Here is an 18,859-nt window from a genome sequence, read left to right on the forward strand (position 1 = left end):
CTTCTATCCCCATATACCCACGCCCTCCTAGAGTTCCTTCCCTCTTGTACAGAGCATATACTACTTTGCAATGTCCTTTCTTCCTCCTACAAGAAATGTAACAAATTTTTGGAGGCGGACCTTCCCAGCACCAAAAGAGGACTTCATTGTTCTTAAACGGAATCTAGCAGGCTAGAACCTCTAACAACTACTTCCATGCTTGGAAAGACTTATCTAAAAGTCTTTCTTTTAAAAACTCTTAGTAATGAACTGGAAGTCATTACCTCTTACAACAGCTAGCACAGAAGCACTAAACAAAACAAAGAGATTAGAAGAAAGGAAACGTACCATAGCACTCTACCATTCCATTTTTATTATCCATCATCACTTTGGCATACAAAACTGTCCCATATGGATGAAATAAGCTGGCCAAATCACGGTCTGTAATTCCTTCAGATAATCCGAGGACTAAAAGACTAACACCTGCAGACAGTGCCCAACAGTCAACAATCTGGCACAACCAAATTATAGATGCTTCAACCTATCAAGTCATTCATTCAAAAGGGACACACATACCAAAACATTAAGTACACAATATCAGAAGAGACAAAGAAGGGAAAAAAAGTAAAATTTGTCTTCTGCAGAATATTTTGGGGTAGAGAAAGGCCAAATAATGTGTGCATGCGTGTGTATGTTTTTTTCTTTTGGGGGGGTGGGGGGGATGGAGATATGGCTCGCATTTCCAACCATTTATGAGCAGACATTAAAGGCCATCTTTGCTGCTTTTTAAAAAATTCAGCTGGACCCAGGAGAAACTATCCAATATGCTTCTACAAGAGAAGCCAAGCTTCCACCTTTAGCATACCCTAGCTTCTTTCACATATTTTACAAACTAGCTCGAACTATTCCGCAAACCCTGCGATTAATAGCCAGATTGTCCTTTATCTCCGGCCCATGATCTCTCCTGCTTTCACATCCAGGGAAAAAATGGGGGAGATCTGAGCCTCTGCTCTAGAAACACTGTTCTGACTATCTTCATAAATCCAACACTGCCTTGCCCAGGTGGTGACTGACACAAATTGATACAATCAGCCAATTTAGAATAAGGATACATATAATTCCACAAAGGAGATGATGGCGACAGTTAGAACAGAATTTACTCCAATAAACACTTTCCTAAAAACTACTTTATGTCAAGAAGCATATGTATGAATGCTGCAATTGGGGCACACTCAAGCATTTTGATACTGCCTGACATCTACAAGTTTTCTACCAAGTTCTAGATAATTTTGAACTTATACTTAATGCCAGGATATTAGAGTGATACTAGAGTGCTTCATGAGGCTGTTAATTTCCAACCAACTGAAACAGCTCGCGCGAAAATAAGTAATATCCAAAAATAAATTTGGCAACTTATTAGCCTTGACCCATCTTCAGTTCTCCAGTTTTCCATGAAAATTCAGAGAAAACATATCAGATTGCATACAGTGATAGCCTGTACACACAAACTTGGAACACAAGCCCTCTACACTAGCAGCCTTTGTGGCCACACTTATATCGCGCGCTTCCCTCCCCTCCGTTTGGCACTCTTCCTGTACTTTCTCCATCCACAAGAGATGCATTGACACAGTGACACAAAGTAGGCAGCCATAACTAAATTGTTCGCTCTGCAATGTTGTTTTCATCTTGTGGCACTATAACCCCAATCTCAGCCATTCCAATTGCTGTGATTGAGAATGAGCTGCCGCAGTTAAATTTGGAGGCATAAAAATTGTTGGCTCACCATAATTCGCCTGCTGTCCCTGCATTTGAGCACCTTGTTGTACTGTGGGAGGAAGATTCGGTGCTTGTAATAGTGGTGGTTGCTGCAACACAGGTTGTGATTGCTGTTGCCCTCCTGGTAGAGAAGTCGGCTCCATTGTAAGATTCGAGGCCCCTTGCCGGTCAGCTCCTACGGCTGGAGATGGCTTGTTCCACTGTGTAGCACCAGTAATGGTATTGTAATAAAACAACTTCCCGTTTGGTGCTGTGTGCTGCACCCACCCACCTTCTGGATCTGCATGGGCAGGCACACGATCCTGTGGACCCTGCACCCCTGCCTCTTTGTTTTTGGGGGGTTCCACACTCTGCTGTCCAATTTTTGCTGCTTCCTGTAAGACCAGGAAAGCAAGGAAAAAGGATGAAGAGGGGACTAGACATCCTACAGTAATAAAATAGAATTAAAAGCAAAAAGCAAAGGGGAAAAAGAAAACTAATCGCCCACTTCCAATACAAGAAAACTTAAAAAGGAGTTCCATTAAGCTATGCACAGAGTATTCCTGGATGCATTAGAAGCATCTTGCAACATTAGCTCTGAAATTTTGAGCCACAGCTCAGGTCACATCCCTACTTGCTTAGAGCAAAACTAATCATTTCTAGGAAAGATATTGCTACACTAGTAGCTCTGTGCTTTCATTGTTGGATGTGCCAAAAATTAAGGCCAAGCCTTTAGACTGAAATTGGGTCTCGAGTATCAAAACATAGTGATTGCCTAATATCTTTCCCAAAATACTACCTTTTTGCAACAAAAAGAAACAAATAGCAGGGAAATTTCCCGAGACACAAAGCCTATGTAGTACAGAGTCCCATAGTTTTTTCATACGTTTTCCATATCCATACCCATATGGGTATGGAAGTATGGAAAAAGTATGATTGGCCAGCCTCGATTGAACCATACGTGACCCTAGCCTAAAAACAAAAACAAGTAATGTGCTACTTAAAATAATTTCATATTGACCTACCCACACAAATGAAACCTATGAAAGACTTCTACGATGAGAATGATAAAGCAAAACCATCAATCGATAGTAATAGTTGCACACAAGCTTGCCCATTCTATTATTAAGTCCCCAACTATCCAAGCCAAAAGAATATAATTGTAACCTGGAAGCTATAATAAGCCCATACTATCTTCCCACAGGCCAAAAACATCTCAAGTTGGGCCTCGAGAATGATTATAAAAAGAAATTGCAGGTGGAGTATGGAATGTGATATCATACGACTTCCATTCATTTGCCAAGGTATGGCATTTTTTCCATTAGCGTATGGAAAATACTAAGGTACAGACTACCCCAACCTCTCATTTTGTCAGCCTGATGTATAATTATCCCCACAAACCTCTAAACGATCAGTAATAGAATTGCAAAAAATCTAGCAAATCAAAATTCATTTTTATAGAAACAAAAATTAATCCATAAGAACAATTCTAACAGTAACAAAAGTGAAGTTTAGCAACTGTGTCACTGCAACTCTAAGAAGGAGCATACCTCTTGAGTACCATAATTATTCTCATAAGCACCAGCTGCTGAAGCATGCATAGGAGGCCCATTTGGAGCTGCAACATACCATCTTGTTTAGCACCATCAACCTGAATGCCCTCTCTGAAAATAGATCATGAATCAAGACTAACCTGAGTAGCCACCATGCAGCCGCCTCTCCACCATCATTAGTTCTGCACGTAATCGCTCAACTTCCCTCGTTAAGCTAAATGTGTTCTTTTCCATAGTTTGTGATTGTTCTAGACGTTCCAAATTGAGCTTTTTTTGATGTTCAAAATCCATTCTGTTATCAATAGCATCAGTTCATGTTAAAACACTTTGCTTTACAACCTCTCGCCAAAAGCAAAGACGGTAATGCAAACAACCTGGCTTGCTGATGCCTCTGGCGCAATTCATCCACTTCACTTTTCAAGGAACCAATCTCCTGATCCTTTATTGGAAGTTTTTTCAACTCAATTGCCATACGTTCAAGACGTGCAATAAGATCCTCTCTTTCATATCGCAGCTTGTCAAAATCAGCCTTCAAAGCCTCCATATTTTTCAACTCAGCTTCCATTTGAGCAGCCTTCTCAGTGCTCATTCGACCATGATCCTTTTCCACCTGCATAGTAGCCATGGCCTCTTGTAATCTACAAACCTCCTGCTTTGCGTCAGCTAGCTCCTGTCTTAGGGCAACTTGTGTAACTGTGAACCTTTGTTCCTTCTCCGCATCACCGAACGGCCTATTTTGATGCATTCTCAACAATTCTTGTTGTGCAGCTGCAAACTCCTGTCTGAGGGTAACATAAGTTAAAGCAAGAACTTGATTGTCACGCAGAAGCCGTTGTATTTCAGCTTGCTGAGAAGCAACTTTCTGCTCGAGTAATATAGCAGGAGGCTGAGCACCTAGAGGAGGACCAGCCATTGACCTTGGTCCATCTGCATCCATGGAATGGGTCGAGCCAGATCCAGATGGTCTAAGGCCAGGAGAAGCTCCACGACGGGAGCTGTCTTTTGGATGATAGTTCTCTCTCCCATGGTGGCCCTCCTTAGACTCGTTTTTTGGACCTTTCCCTGCCATGCGACACTGGACAGGTAGAAACTGGTTCAGAGCTCAAGCTAAAACCAAATTAGTAAGTGCTGAACACAGATAATTCATGCAATCAGGCCTCAACCATAAGAGTAAGTTTTGATGCTACTGCAAACAGAATACACGGCAATAGTAGCGGTGGGGCTCAAGCAAAAACCAAATTAGTAAGTGCTGAACACAGATAATCCATGCAATCAGGCCTCAACCATAAGAGTAAGTTTTGATGCTACTGCAAACAGAATACACGGCAATAGTAGCGGTACAAATGCCACCAAAAAAACTGTTTTTGAAACTTTCAATAGAACTATAGCGCCACTACTCAGTCACGTGAGATATAACCTGCTCATAGCATTTGAGTAACTATATCATCAGCACCCGATGCAGACAGATATGGAAATAATCATTGACTTCGTCATCACGTGTACCTTAACTTCCTCAAGAAATGCAAAAGTGTTTATGTCATACATACATGCACTGTGCAGGCATCACATAGAGGCATATAGATTGTCATATGCACCAAATTCTTCACACCATGAAACCACAGTACAGCTACTTGTGGGCCTCTTCACCGAACGTGCATGTCCAAAATATTCTTTGCATATGTTGTTTGTGCTAACCGCAGCATTTGTGGGCATTCATGATTCCGTGTGGCAAGCATGTAGCTTCAAGCGCATACCTCCAAGTCCACATATCGGAAACTGTAACATGGTATATGAACATTGTCCAAATTAGAAAATAGGTCTTTTTTTGTCTTTACATAATCTGTGTGGCCCCATCCTCTGATGTGGGTCATCGCGATCGTATGATGTGGAATAAGGCCTTGTGAGGACTTTCTGGCAGGCACCTTTAAGCTCACATGGATAGCTTTTTCAGTTGGTTGAGGTTGTCAAGAACTATGAGATTGTGGCCAGGGAGCCAGTTGTGAACAAATTATGTGAGCGGGCTGGGCTACCCAAGTGATCACATAAACAATTATTCTTCGAGAATAAAGAAACACAGACATGGGCATCAAGGTTGGAACTACCTCTTAAGACACTACTGACCTGAATGAATTTATTTGCAAAGGACATAACTTGAGAAGGAGCTAGTTAAGGTGAACATTACAAAGAAAATCACCAACTGGAACTGATTTGAGCTTACAAGATGTATAAAATTGGAGACGTATAAATCTCTTTGGCTCAATCGCACATCCAATTAAGTTCAAACTAAACCCACAATGTTGGGCGGAGTATAACACAACCGACTTGTCAAGTGCAGCGGAAGAGTTTAAGGTTTAGCTCGGATCTAGTACTCGGCACAAACACAAGGTTACTTTACTTCACTTGAAAGAACTGAATTGAACTGAATGAAAGAGAGAGACGCGCGCGCGCACACACACACACACACACACACAAAGAGAGAGAGAGAGAGAGAGAGAGAGAGAGAGAGAGAGAGAGAGCATGTCGGGTCCCAACCACTGAAACCGGCCTGTACTTTCAAAAAGGACGGTAGACCTTAGACTTAATCCTTATTTGCTTTCACCCATTTAATTTATCGCCCACTTTCCCTGTACTTTCAAGACACAACAAAGGGGAGAGGGATACAGGCTGCTAGATTGCACCTGTATGAGAAGCCGACACCAGATTGGCCCCTAACTTAGGCGCCCCTTTCGGTATTTCTTTATTGTTTAAAAGAGGGAATAAACGTTGTGGTTCCCTACAAGCTGCCCCGCACAAACTTGGCTGAATTTCAACTGTTCCAGCTCGATTTCGGCAACATAACTGTACTAGGACCCTTCACAGTCAGTATTCCCACGCATTGAATAACTTTCCCGACGCATACGGGCACTTTGCAAAACCTGGCGAGAATCTGCAGCACGCTGAATTCTCTTTTCAGCCCCGAAATGCGCCAAATAACCTGTACAGCGGTCCCCTCGCGTCCCCGAACCTCTTGGGGGTATTAGGGACCGTTTAGGTCCAAAACCCTAAACCTGCAAAAATACACAGCAGGCTGTAATTTACTGTTTCGGGCTCCGTTTCGCATGCCGGTCGCATCCGTAGCAAGCCCTCGAGCTCCCGCACCTGTAAGGCTACTTGCCCTTTGAATCGGACGAGATTTCTGGCGTGAAACCTCTCCGAATTCACCTGTACCTGCGGGGGATTAGCCGCTAGCTAATCCAGTACCTGTGCAAGAGGCTCTTGCCTCAGCAATCGCGCATGAACCCACACAACTGTACATTGGTCAATTGAAAAGCCCACTAGAGGGGCATAACATACTGCCATAGAGGAGAGAGAGGGCAGTGCGTAGCGTGCAGGGCATCACTCCTGGCACCGCACTGTACATAAGAGGGAAAGGAAGCACTCCATAGCTCTTAACCTGTGACAAAATCTGCAAATGAGCCCCTCCTCCCTTCAAATTCAACACCACTTCTTCATGCATGAGGAAAGTGCACAGAAATGTGCCACTTGGCACATTTCCCGTTTCGAGGTTGCCGCCTAAAAATCTCCCAACCGGTTGCCCAGTTGCCTTCACGACAGAGTAAGAAAATGTTCCCCTTGTCATTCCGAAGGTAATGACGCAAACACATTTTCAAGTCCCAAAATAGCAATCCCTAAATTTTAGGAGATGCTGCCATTGTATCTTTCTAGGTCATCTGACCCCCTTTGTACATTGCAGCCACACCCAGAATTGAAATGTAGCATCTGTAGCAAAGGATTCCAGTTTGGCTAGTCAATGACCCCCTTTTGGCTAACCATAGTCCTTGTCCAACCTTAGTGCTCTCTTGTCCTCGGGCCTGGACTCACTCTGGACAGTTCCACACTAGCTATGCAATGCAGGGCAGTTAGATTTCCCGAGGGGTGTTTCCAAAAAGTGAAAGTAAATAGATGATAGGAAAGAAATCAACAAAAAGGATAGATAATAGTCACACGCTGGTGACATACCCCCCCCTCTTGAAATCTCAAACGTCCTCGTTTGCATCTATGTCGTACATGCTCACAGTCAACACTGATGTATTCAACACCTGTCGACACATGTACAACACATACATGCTCATTGTCAACCCTGGCGTATTCAACACCTCGTCGACACATGTATTGCCTGCATGTGAACCCTGCCCCAATGACATAGTGGTAGCTTCGCACTCTACCATTGCTTTGAGTCACTAACTTTCCAATGATAAAATGGTAGCCACACATTTTGCCATTGTCTTATAGTACACGTTGGGCCCAGTAACACTTTCGAGCATACCCAAACCGACAGTTTAAGAATGCAATTACACATGTACCCTTTAATAGAAGCAATTACTGTATCCTTAGCAAACGGACAAGAAATACTCACTTCTATAGCTTAACCATACTTTTGGACATTCCATAAGAGCAATTGCCAAACTTGTTAGGGAATAAAGGCCTAAGTGCCTTGTACTTATTAACTTATAAGTTAAAAAGTCTTATAAGTGAGGGGGCCCAAGTGTGAATGGCCCCCTAGTCACTTACTCATATACTCAAAGGTGAAGCCCAAAATGAAATAGTGTGACTTCTCCCAAATTCAACGAGCTCTCTCTCTCTCTCTCACGTTTTCCCTGCGCAAGCTTCTTCTGCGCCACTCTCCCCTTCTCCTTCACTCTCATTGCATAGGACAGCAAGTGGGCTCTCTCTCCTGCTCCCCCACACATGGTATCAAAGCTTTAGGGTTTCCAAGAGAGCCATCTTCGCAACACAGATCAGAATTCTGTTCTTGCTCGCTGCGGGAAGGATATTCAACCGTTTTCGATCAACTCTGTCGCGAAGGGATCCTCTCACCGTGTAGAATCGACCTCCGGTGACAGTTTCCCCAAAATTAGGGTTTCAAAAACTGGCGAACAGCAGCCTATTTCTACTGAAATTGACCAATTTCGGGGTCAATTTGATGCAATTTCATTAGGGCAAGTCTCACAGGTCAATCTTACAGGTGTTTCCACCAACGAGGTTCTGAAAATTCAGTAAAACAGGTGTTTACAGGTCTGATTTTTGCCCTAAAACAGGGAATTTCAGCAAGCAAATGATGTATACACCTTGTGGAAACCTTTGGTAAGGGTTTGGCAGTGAATGTACGCCGTTTTGGGGTGATTTCGCGTGAAATTTGCTCGCTGTTTTTCTGTAACAGCAAGCTGTTTTTTGCTCGATTGCGCACATTTGGGCGTGTTTAGGTCGGCAAAACAGTGTTTCAGTGTTTGCAATCACTCAGAATGGCTTCTAGCAGTGAAAGTGGCAATTTGTTGCACATTCGCAAGCTTGAAGGTGCCCATAACTTTGCTATATGAAAGAAGCAATGTTATAATGTGATGTTGCAGAAGAAACAGGCGAAACCTATTAAGTTACAGGGTGTGAAACCGGTTGATATGGAGGTTGAAGAATGGGAAGAAGTGGACGAGTTGGCTCGCTCCACGATCATGCTTTCGGTGTCTGACAATTTACTCTTCAATGTAGAGAATGAGCAGACAGCATGGGGCATGTGGAAGCGTTTAGACGAGTTGTATGCACAGCAGAGTGCTGCCAGTAAAGTGTATTGGCTTAAGAAGCTTATGGATCTCCGCATGAAGGAGGGCATGCACATGTCAGTGCACCTCAATGAATTCAATTCTATTTTCAGCCAACTGACAGAGCTGAAATTCACGATTGATGAGGAGTTCAAAGCTACTTTTCTGCTATGCACATTGCCCGAGAGTTGGGATGTATTCCGGACAGCTCTTAGTAACTCAAGTGCGTCACTTAAGTATGCAGATGTAGAGAGTTCTCTCTTGATGGAAGAGATGAACAGGAAGAACACCACAGGTGGGTCTTCTAATGCATTGCACTTGAGAGGCAGGTCTCAACACAGGGAGAAATCTGACAGTAAGGACAGGGCACGCAGCAAATCTCGTAGGAAAGATGTTGTGTGTCATCATTGTGGAAAGAAAGGGCATTATAAACGGGAATGTTATGAGTGGAAGAAAGAGAAGAACAAGGGTGCTGAAACTGATACAAAGGACAAGGGAAATGCCAAGAAGAGCACTGTGTTGATTGAGGAAATCAATGTTGCTAGTAGTTGTGACAGTGACAGCAGCACTGATGTACTCAATGCCTCTTCTGTGGATGCACATTCCCTTGCTATGGGTTCTGATGTGGACATGCATACTTGGATTCTTGATTCAGGTGCCTCCTTTCATGTAACACCTCATAGGGATTGGTTTACACAGTACTCAGGTGAGGTGCAGGGCACTGTTTATTTGGGAGACAACTATGCATGTGACATTGCAGGTATTGGCAGTGTCCAGTTTTCTTTTGCTGATGGTATGACTTTTGTTTTGCACAAAGTGCGTCATGTGCCACAACTCAAGAAGAGTTTGATTAGTACAGGGCAGCTAGATGATGCAAGCTATCACACCACTTTTGGTGATAGCAAGTGGAAAATTTGTAAAGGGGCCCGGATTGTAGCCAAGGGTTGTAAATCGGACACTTTGTATCCTTTGCATGTATCTAGTGTGCGTGACCATGTTGTCGCCGTAACCGAGCAACCAAGTGTCTCTTTGTGGCATGGCCGGTTGGGACACATGAGTAAAAGAGGAATGGAAACTCTGTCTCGTTGTGGTTATTTGCCGTGTTTGAGGTATGCTGATTTTTCTCATTGTGAGCACTGTATTTATGGTAAGCACAGTCAAACACCGCACAAAAGGTCACTTTCTTTGAAGTCTGACAGGTTAGACTTAGTGCATTCTGATGTATGTGAAATGCCACAGTTGTCCTTAGGGGGAAAGAAATATTTTGTCTCGTTTATCGATGATGCTACACGTAAGGTGTTGGTGTATCCAATACGTGCTAAAAGCGATGTTTTGGATACTTTCAAGAAGTTTCTTGCGTTTGTTGAGAATCAAACTGACAAGAAGCTTAGGTCTTTGCGCTCAGACAATGGGGGGGAGTATGTATCAAAAGCATTTATTGACTTTTGTGCTACTAAAGGTATTAAAAGAGAGCTCACGGCTCCTTTTAATCCCTCTCAGAATGGAGTTGCAGAGAGGTTGAACCGGACTATCCAAGAGAAAGTTCGGAGTATGCTATCACATGCTGCATTACCTCATGGTTTTTGGGCAGAAGCTGTGCAAACAGCTATTCACTTGATTAATCGCTCACCTAGCAAGGCTTTGGGTGGAAAGGTGCCTGAGGAGGTGTGGCCTGGCAAGCCACCCTCATATGCACATTTAAGAGTGTTTGGTTGTGAGGCCTATGTTCACATCCGGAGTGAACTGCGCACCAAACTAGAACCAAAGTCTCATAAATGCATTTTCCTAGGATATGGTGAGGATGGTGAAATGGGGTATAGATTATGGGATCCCGCATTACGGAAAATCATACGCAGCAATGATGTCATCTTCAATGAGAATTGCATGCACAAACAGCCCACAAAGGTCGAGGAAGTGCGCCGGGTTGTTTTTCGTGAAGATGTTACATATGGACAGCCAAGAAGGCCCAATGTTCAGCAGCCTTTACATGCTGAAAATGGTGTTGAAAATCAGCCATTAGCTGCTGAAAATCAGCCCCAACAAGTTGCCATTGATGCACCACAGGTAGGGGAACAGGTTGATGCTCCTAGACCGCCCGTTGTTGCGATGCAACCGGCTGAACAGCCTGCTGTTTTTGATGGTTTACAGGCTGAAAATCCACCTATTATGGATCATTGGGTGCGTAGGTCTACTCGGGTGACAAGGCCCCCCGATAGATATGAACCGTCTTTGGACTATGTCATGCTTACTGATTGTGGTGAGCCGTCTTGCTATAAAGAGGCTATGCAACGGGAAGACAGTAAGAAATGGTTCAAAGCAATGGTTTCGGAAATGCAGTCTTTGGAGAAAAACCATACATGGGACTTGGTTGATTTGCCTAAAGAGCATAAGGCTCTGCCATGTAAATGGGTTTACAAGACCAAGGTCACATCTGATGCTTCTTCTAAGTACAAGGCACGTTTGGTTGCTAAAGGGTACAAACAAAAGCATGGTGTTGATTTTGATGAGATTTTTTCTCCTGTTGTAAAGCTTGCCACATTACGTCTTGTTTTAGGCCTGGTTGCTTCTGAAGATATGGAGTTAAAGCAAATGGATGTCAAAACAGCGTTTTTGCATGGCGATTTGCTTGAGATGATCTATATGATGCAGCCAGAAGGTTTTGTGTCAAAGGGGCAAGAGAAGAAAGTATGTAGACTCTTGAAGAGCTTGTATGGTTTGAAACAGTCTCCCCGTGCATGGTATCACAAGTTTGATACATTCATGAGGTCTCAAGGATACAAAAGAAGTAATTCTGATCACTGTTTGTATATCAAAACGGCAAGTGATGGATCTCTTCTATTGCTGATTTTGTATGTTGATGACATGCTTATTGCGGGTAAAAATGTCACAGAGTTGGATGCATTACAGCAAAGCTTAAAGAATCGCTTTGACATGAAGGATCTTGGTGATGCTAATCATATTTTGGGCATGCGTATCTCTCGAGATAGACCTAACCGGCGTCTGTATCTATCTCAACGAGATTATGTTAATAAGGTGCTACATCGTTTTCATATGGATGGGGGAAAGGCACTTGGTACTCCGCTGCCTCCATATGTAAAACTGACTGCACATGACTGCCCAAACACAGATGATATGCGGGCTGAAATGACCAAGATTCCTTATGCATCAGCCGTTGGCAGTTTGATGTATGCTATGGTTGCTACACGTCCGGACATTGCATTTGCGGTGGGAGTAGTAAGCAGGTACATGAGCAATCCTGGCAAAAAGCATTGGGAAGCAGTGAAGTATATCTTGAGATACTTGAAAGGCACTAAAGACTTGTGCATTCGTTTTGGGAAGAGTGAGACATCTGTGCATGGCTTTACAGATGCAGATTTTGCTGGACATCCAGATTGCAGGAAGTCTACCTCTGGATATGTGTTTACATTCACAGGAGGTGCAGTTTCTTGGATTTCTAGACTGCAAAAATGTGTTGCTTTGTCTACCACTGAGGCTGAGTATGTGGCTGCCACTGAGGCATGCAAAGAAGCTTTGTGGCTCATGCGTTTGGTAGAAGAGCTTGGCATTAAGTCACCGGTTCCTGTGCTACACTGTGATAGTCAGAGTGCTATTATGCTTGCAAGGAATCCGGTTTTTCATGCCAAGACAAAGCACATAGAGGTGAAGTATCATTTTATCACGAGTGTGCTTGATGACAAGAGCATTACACTTGTCAAGGTGCACACAGATGACAACCCTGCAGATCTTTTGACCAAGAGTCTTCCAGCAGAGCGGTTTGCATATTGTCGTCAGATGATGGGTGTTGGATGAGTAAGTGCATGATCAGCTGTTGTATCATAGTTAGCTGATTCTTTGATCTCCCAAGATACATTGCCTTTAGGTGGGAGGTTGTTAGGGAATAAAGGCCTAAGTGCCTTGTACTTATTAACTTATAAGTTAAAAAGTCTTATAAGTGAGGGGGCCCAAGTGTGAATGGCCCCCTAGTCACTTACTCATATACTCAAAGGTGAAGCCCAAAATGAAATAGTGTGACTTCTCCCAAATCCAACGAGCTCTCTCTCTCTCTCTCACGTTTTTCGTGCGCAAGCTTCTTCTGCGCCACTCTCCCCTTCTCCTTCACTCTCATTGCATAGGACAGCAAGTGGGCTCTCTCTCCTGCTCCCCCACAAAACTGACAATCTGTACAGCTCTAGCATTCATGTAACATGTATTTGATTTGAGCTCACTTTAAATACCATGCACATAATTTGTTTCAGAAGCCATTGTCACACTGACAATCCATGTAGCTTTGAAACTCAAGGGGTCAAGGCAGAGTTACCAGGGAACGGACATTTCGGGCCTTGGAACGCCGGAACGGCGTTCCGACCGGCTAGGATTTTCTGGAATGCGTCGGAACGGAACGGCGTTCCGGCTGGAAACTGTCACCGGAACGGGACGATCGGAACGGGCTGGAACGGGACGGAACGGCCCCAACGGCCATAAACGACAGTTTTTGAAATTGAAAAAAATGACTGTTAGGCAACCAACGACCATTTTCAGCAATCAAAAAAGTATATAATGCCCCCCTCCTCCCCCATTCTTCACACACTCATCAAGCCTCAAGGCCCATTCTCCCTTGCTTGAGCCTTGCTCTCAACTCTCAAGCCAAGCTCATTCTCCCTAGCTTGCTCTCAACTCTCAAGCCATAGTGTGGCGCCGCGGCATGCCTCAAGGCTCAAGCTCTCAACCTCTCTCTCTCTTGGGCTAACTTCTAAGTTCTAACCCTCAACTTTCAAGGCTCAAGGCTCAAGCTCTCACGGAATCAAGCGGCAAGCCTCTCTCTCTCATCTGGCTATGTACTCTGGGCGCCTCACATCCCAATCAAGTCATAATAAGGTTAAATGGTCTTCGAATCGTGTTTTTTGTGGGTATTAGAGTCAAAGGACTCTAATACTACTTGTATTCAAACACATAACGCTAAAAAAAATAATATTTGGGTGTTTTTTTAGCCTGCCGTTCCGCGTCGTTCCTGTTCCGGGCCCATTCCCGTTCCCCCGTTCCGCAGGGAGGCCCGTCGCCGTTCCCGTTCCGCGTTCCGGGTAACTCTGGGTCAAGGTAGGTTGCAAATCGAAGGCTTCAAGGTAAAGTGATAACACAGTTGGTGACTCTCCACTTAGCATCCATTGGTGGATAGTTTCTGAACTTTACCAAGTAACGCCTAGCAACCTTGCCTTTCACTTTTCTTTCTTTATGTGCCAAAATCTGATCCGAGACCAAGATCTCGTCAAGTTCCTCGACTTCCGGTTGATCTTCAGCTGGCATATCTTGTGGCACATCACCCACATAGGGTCTGAGAAGGCTCACATGAAACGCATTGTGACTGTCATGCAATTTCAGCCTATATGCAACATCACTGATTATGTCGCACACTTGAAAAGGCACATAGTAACGCATGCTGAGCTTTGGAAACAGTCTTTCCTTGCCCTTCATCTTCTTTAACCTTGCCTTTTCAAAGCGTAGAAGCACCCAATCACCAAGTGAAAATACCACTTCACGACGGTGACGATCAGCTACTTTCTTTTGCTTTGCCTGAGTCTTTTCTAAGGCAACTTTGACCTTCTTGTACATTTCATCCATGTCCTGAACATACTTATCTGCTTCAAATATCTTGTCCTTTGTATGCAGTATGGGAGGAACTTTCTTGCCACCTTCAACTATCTCAAAAGGTGCCTTGCCAGTTGATGAATGCACTGTATTATTGTATGCATACTCCACCAATGGCAAATACTGCTTGCACTTTCCTTTATGCTCTGACACATAGCACTTCAACAGATCTAGGACAGTAGAATTTGCCTCTTCTGACTGTCCATCTGTTTGAGGATGAAATGACGAAGAGAATTTGAGCATGGTGCCCATATTCTCAAACAAGCCTCTCCAGAACAAACTTGTCATGCGTGGATCACGGTCGCTAACAATCGACTATGGCATGCCATGATACTTGAAAATATTGCTCATAAACAAGCGTGCCATCTGATCTGGTTTTATCTTCTTCCTGACAGGTCCAAATACCATCGTTTCCTGTCTGCGTTCTCGGAAGATCAAAGATAAAATCCATAGCAATACTTTCCCATGGTTTATCTGGAATAGGCAATGGTTGCAATAACCCTGGTGCCTTTTGCCTGTCAAACTTGACCCTCTGGCATATTAGGCATTCTCGCACAAAGGCATCCACATCTCTTCCCAATGTAGGCCAGTAGAAGAATGTCTCAACCGCTTTAACTGTAGCATCGATACCACGATGCCCTGCATACGGTGGGACATGACTCTCTTCCATAACTTTGCATCGCAATGGCTTTGTGACACACAATCTGCCATGCACCATCATGAACCCATCTTTGAGAAGATAGTGTTCATGACGTTGTCCATCCATTAGCTGCTCGAAGATCCTTGCAAAATCTTCATCATTTGCATATTGTTCCCTCATATCATCAAGTTCATGATGATAAGGAATTGACACAGCTGAAATTTGTGGCTTCCTTGACAAGGCATCAGCCACAACATTCTTCTTGCCTTCCACAAGCACAATCTGAAAGTGGAACATGGACAAGATATTTGCCCATCGCATATGCTTCTCAAATAACTTTGCCTGTGTCAAGAAGTATCGCAAGGTTTGATGGTCTGTTTGGACAACAAAGTCTGCACCTAGCAGGTAGTGTTTCCAACTTAAGAGCGCATGAATCACGGCCTGCAGTTCTTTTTCATAGACTTGCATAGTCTTTTCTGGCCCTTGCAAGATTCTACTCTCATAGGCTACTACCCTGCCATCTTGCATTAGCACTGCACCAATGCTACTACCACAGGCGTCATGCTGGACCACAAATGACTTCCTAAGATCTGGCAACACAATGACTGGATCTGAAGTCATCTTTTCCTTTGAGAGATTAAAAGCTGAAATCTCTTTCTGTGTCCATCTAAAGGTGACTACCTTCTTTTGAAGAGCATGTAAAGGTGAAGCAATCTCAGCGAAATTTCGGATAAACCTTCTGTAATAGAAGCATAGTCCCAAGAAACTTCGGACATCGTGCACCGTCTTCAAATCTGGCCATGACTTGATCGCTTCAACTTTTGCAGGATCCATTCTAGCACCATCCTTTGAGACAATGTGTACAATTTTTCTTGGCTGATCCTTCCTTGACGCCAGTATTGAATTCACAATCTTCTCCCTTGAGCAAACCATTGCCAGTGTTTGCTACCTCGATGAGCTGCGTCAAAAGTAGTGACTTTGGTCTTCATGCAGTACTTTCTCAATCCTTTAGGTAGGCCACAACAGTATTTTTCAATTTGTTCTGTCAATGGCACAAACCTATAGGAAGTTACTGGAAGTAAAGCTTTCCAAAACTTCCGATTGTAGTCATCGAGATTCTTGCAAGTGGCAGCATTAAGCTGGTGCCATTCTGTCATGACATCTACTTCAAAGTCATCAGATAACCATGCTGCTGCAAAAATCTGCTTGAAGTAAATCCATGTGGACGGAGCTTGTCCTTGAAGCAATAAAGTTGTCCACCATTGTCCCGCATTCCCTGTCAAGAAAGTGGCTGCCTTGCAAACCTTTGAAGCCTCTGTAAAGTTTCCCTCGGCATAGGCCTTGTCAAACTGCTGGAGGAATGAGAGAGCCTTCTTCTTGTCATCAAACCCTGTAAAGGTCGTGAATGTCACACCTTTGCCACCTTCTTTGTACGGAGTTGGCCTCTCCAGCGACGTTAAGTTGTCATATGGAAGTAACTGAAACATGGGAACACTGTTAGGGTTCATTTGTGTTCCCTGACCACAATTAAGTTAACCTGGAAATGCCATATTTGGCTGCTGATTTGTAATTCCAGCCATACCAAAATTTGCCTGTGGCATCCCAAATTGGCCTTGAGTGCTTTGAAACCCTGGTAGCATGCCCGTGACACCATACATGGGGTTAGGCATCATCATTTGAGCACCCCCGAACACTGTTCCTGGCGTGTAAAATTGATTTCCAAGTGCATGACCAACCATGCTCTGGAATACCGATCCACCTCCAAAATAGCCAGGGTGTACTGAAGGTGGTGGAAAGACATGTTGCATAGCCTGTAGGTTACTTCCCTGCCCATTAGAACCAGCTATAGGCTACTGAAAAGTGGCTGGCTGAACTGGTACAGCTTGAAAGACTGGCATCTCAGCCACCTGTTCTTGCACCTTAGGCACAGGTTGTGGAGACTGCATGTTCTCCGTCAAGTGTACAGGTGTTTCCATTGACTCTGCAGTATGAATCACCTATGCTCGAGCCTTAACAGGCTTTTGAATGTGATCCAGTGACCCAACTTGCTGAGATGGAAGAGAAGGTTGCAGAAAGGCTAAAAACCTTGGATTCTACATTACTTGTGTGAACATAGCCACAGCAGTAGCCAACTGGGTCCTGAATATATCATCATCCGTCTGTGGTGGTCTTGAAGACTCACCCACTTCATGTGTCTGTTGACCCTGTGAAGAGGAAACCTCTTCAGTCACATCATTTGGTCTGTCAGCCATAATTGCAATTCCCTGTGTCTGGTCTACGATCCCCTGTGTCTTCAAGCCCAAACTGACCAAGGCTCACTTCTATGGGAAAAAGTGATTTAATCCCGGGGATGGAACCATGAAACCGGCCTGTACTTTCAAAAAGGACGGTAGACCTTAGACTTGATCCTTATTTGCTTTCACCCATTTAATTTATCGCCCACTTTACCTGTTCTTTCAAGACACAACAAAGGGGAGAGGGATACAAGCTGCTAGATTGCACCTGTATGAGAAGACCGACACCAGATTGGCCCCTAACTTAGGCGCCCCTTTCGGTATTTCTTTATTGTTTAAAAGAGGGAATAAACGTTGTGGTTCCCTACAAGCTGCCCCGCACAAACTTGGCTGAATTTCAACTGTTCTGGCCCGATTTCGGCAGCATAACTGTACTAGGACCCTTCACAGTCAATATTCCCACGCATTGAATGACTTTCCCGACGCATACGGGCACTTTGCAAAACCTGGCGAGAATCTGCAGCACGCTGAATTCTCTGTTTTCAGCCCCGAAAATGCGCCAGATCACCTGTACAGCGGTCCCCTCGCGTCCCCGAACCTCCTGGGGGTATTAGGGACCGTTTAGGGCCAAAACCCTAAACCTGCAAAAATACACAGCAGGCTGTAATTTACTGTTTCGGGCTCCGTTTCACGTGCCGATCGCATCCGTAGCAAGCCCTCAAGCTCCCGCACCTGTAGGGCTACTTGCCCTTTGAATCGGACGAGATTTCTGGCGTGAAACCTCTCCGAATTCACCTGTACCTGCGGGGGATTAGCCGCTAGCTAATCCAGTACCTATGCAAGAGGCTCTTGCCTCGGCAATCGCGCATGAACCCACACAACTGTACATTGGTCAATTGAAAAGCCCACTAGATGGGCATAGCATACTGCCATAGAGGAGAGAGAGGGCAGTGCGTAGCGTGCAGGGCATCACTCCCGGCACCGCACTGTACATAAGAGGGAAAGGAAGCACTCCATAGCTCTTAACCTGTGACAAAATCTGCAAATGAGCCCCTCCTCCCTTCAAATTCAACGCCACTTCTTCATGCATGAGGAAAGTGCACAAAAATGTGCCACTTGGCACATTTACAACCTATTTCCCGTTTCGGGGTTGCCGCCTAAAAATCTCCCAACCGGTTGCCCAGTTGACTTCACGACAGAGTAAGAAAATGTTCCCCTTGTCATTCCGAAGGTAATGACGCAAACACATTTTCAAGTCCCAAAATAGCACTCCCTAAATTTTAGGAGATGCTGCCATTGTATCTTTCTAGGTCATCTGACCCCCTTTGTACATTGCAGCCACACCCAGAATTGAAATGTAGCATCTGTAGCAAAGGATTCCAGTTTGGCTAGTCAATGACCCCCTTTTGGCTAACCATAGTCCTTGTCCAACCTTAGTGCTCTCTTGTCCTCGGGCCTGGACTCCCTTTGGACAGTTCCACA

The 18,859-nt window shown here is 44.3% G+C and overlaps 1 protein-coding gene across 1 annotated transcript in view; it reads right to left on the minus strand.

Moving 5' to 3' along the window:
• LOC147429555 (uncharacterized) overlaps positions 1-18,859 on the minus strand; it is a 47,332-nt gene that overhangs the window by 13,259 nt on the left and 15,214 nt on the right. Inside the window, exons 2-6 of the mRNA XM_086495806.1 lie at positions 3,662-4,362; positions 3,428-3,579; positions 3,285-3,352; positions 1,763-2,129; positions 328-462 (exon numbers count right to left, since the gene is read on the minus strand). Of these exons, the coding sequence (XP_086351932.1) occupies positions 328-462; positions 1,763-2,129; positions 3,285-3,352; positions 3,428-3,579; positions 3,662-4,356 (1,417 nt within the window). The 5' untranslated portion in view covers positions 4,357-4,362. The remainder of the gene's footprint in view (positions 1-327; positions 463-1,762; positions 2,130-3,284; positions 3,353-3,427; positions 3,580-3,661; positions 4,363-18,859) is intronic.

This window comes from Adiantum capillus-veneris, chromosome 22 (genome assembly GCF_014529385.1).
Source record: "Adiantum capillus-veneris isolate H3 chromosome 22, ASM1452938v2, whole genome shotgun sequence".
NCBI classification, from domain to species: Eukaryota; Viridiplantae; Streptophyta; class Polypodiopsida; order Polypodiales; family Pteridaceae; genus Adiantum; species Adiantum capillus-veneris.